The 2,035-nt window shown below is 40.8% G+C and overlaps 1 protein-coding gene across 1 annotated transcript in view; it reads left to right on the forward strand.

Annotated features, from left to right (window-relative positions):
- Window positions 1-2,035, forward strand: part of LOC116702575 (next to BRCA1 gene 1 protein-like) — a gene marked incomplete at its 5' end in the record, with an annotated part of 45,973 nt that overhangs the window by 17,162 nt on the left and 26,776 nt on the right. The window contains 1 exon segment of the mRNA XM_032536868.1: window positions 829-912. Coding sequence (XP_032392759.1) covers window positions 829-912 — 84 coding nt within the window.

Raw genomic sequence — 2,035 nt, forward strand, 5'->3', positions numbered from 1 at the left:
TTTTACTCAATACTATTTCAAAAACACTTCAGATTTTTTTTCTCAAATGCTATAAAATTCAATAAGACACCCCAAAATTTATGAAAGTAGAGATTTGTACTTGGCAAAGAGCGTTGTATGGAATCAATCATGTTATTTTGGGTAGTTTAAAAGAACATTGATATAGGAAAACGGCTCAATTTAACCCGAAGACAACATGAGGGTTTAAAAAACAAATTTCAAAATAAAACACCCAGGTGTGTGGGGATTTTGGCTGTCTTGACTCCTCAGCTGTGTCTAGAGCAAGACAGGCTATCGGCACACAAAGAACAAGAGAGACAGACAGACTGACTGACACACACACAAACACCACACCACCCACCACACATCATGTATCGTAGACCGATAATATAGATAGTAAGTAAGTGAAACTATAATATTATCTATTATCAATTTAGCGATGTATACAGTCCATTCAAGGCAGAATATTGGGACTGTTTGTGCAAATCAACGTTAGCGATTAGCGTTAGCATTGCAAGCTAGCGATTTTAAAAAGTTTCAGTTAGGAACATGTTGCAAGTACACATGCACAGGACTGCATAGACCACAAAACAAGACTGTCGTAACTTTTTAATCAATTATTTAAGCCGAAAGTACTTACATTCATGATTCTCTCTGGTCGACGGGCAGCCATTGATGCCTGTGTGTTTCTCTGAGGTCGCGTCCCACAGGTTTCAAGGGCTTATACAGCCCTCGGTCTATCCCCTACCCCTAGCTCGTAATACGTATTGGACCAGCACAAAGTTGACAAGTTAGTTTCATATTTTGCCTTTTTTTTGCTCCCTGCAGCTGAAGTTCATGTGGGGGAACCTGGCGGTGGGTTCAGGGGACCGTTGGAGGGAAGTGTCCGTTCCCTTCCTTCAGCCAGGACAGGTGAGTGAAGTTCACTTTTTCACTTTGCTTCGGAAAAGGACCCCGAACGTGTCAGCTAGTTCATCCTTCTTGTTTTCTCTTAATGCTAGGGATGTTAATTATTAACCGTTTAACTGACAATGGGAATTCTGACAGATTAATGCTAAAACAGCTAAAAAAAAAAAAAAGCTAAACAGTTAAAAGCAATATAATTAAAACCAAAATATTTTTGCTTTCTAAAAGAAAATAGGCTATACGCTCTATTCTTCCCTGCTCCGCAGATCTCTGCAGGGTAAATCCAGACAGCTAGCTAGACTCTCTGTCCAATCTGGACTAGGGGTACCTGTCCTCAGATCTCTGCAGGGTAAATCCAGACAGCTAGCTAGACATCTGTCCAATCTTAGGACTAGGTTACCTGGTCCTCGATCTCTGCCGGGTAAATCCAGACAGCTAGCTAGACTATCTGTCCAATCTGAGGACTAGGTTCCCTGGTCCTCAGATCTCTGCAGGGTAATCCAGACAGCTAGCTGGACTATCTGTCCAATCTGGAGGACTATGGTTCCTGGTCCTCAGATCTCGGCAGGGTAAATCCAGACAGCTAGCTAGACATCTGTCCAATCGAGGACTATGGTTACCTGGTCCCAGATCCCCTGCAGGTAAATCCAGACAGCTAGCTGGACTATCTGTCCAATCTGAGGACTATGGTTACCTGGTCCTCAGATCTCTGCAGGGTAAATCCAGACAGCTAGCTAGACTATCTGTCCAAACAGAGGTTTCTGTTGACGAATAAAACTACCTCCTGTGGAGGAAGGTCTGGACATGTGAAAATAATAATCAGTTTTTCAGTTTTTGGTAAGGAATTTAAAAAAAAATCTAAATTGGCATTCCTCCTAGGCCTGCATGATTTGGAGGAAAATATGAATTAAATGAGAATCAAAATCATAAAAGAATAATGATAATAATTTTAAAATGAAAAAAACAAAAAATAAATGGAAGTAATGTAAAAATTAAATCGTGAACAGAATGAATCAAGACTGCGTTTTCATAACGATTACTCCTGCAGGCCTACTTACCAGTGAATCACATGGATGTGGTGTATTGTAGTTCACTGCTTTCTCCTGTGTGTGTGTGTGTGTGTGTGTGT

This window comes from Etheostoma spectabile, chromosome 15 (assembly GCF_008692095.1).
Source record: "Etheostoma spectabile isolate EspeVRDwgs_2016 chromosome 15, UIUC_Espe_1.0, whole genome shotgun sequence".
NCBI lineage: Eukaryota > Metazoa > Chordata > Actinopteri > Perciformes > Percidae > Etheostoma > Etheostoma spectabile.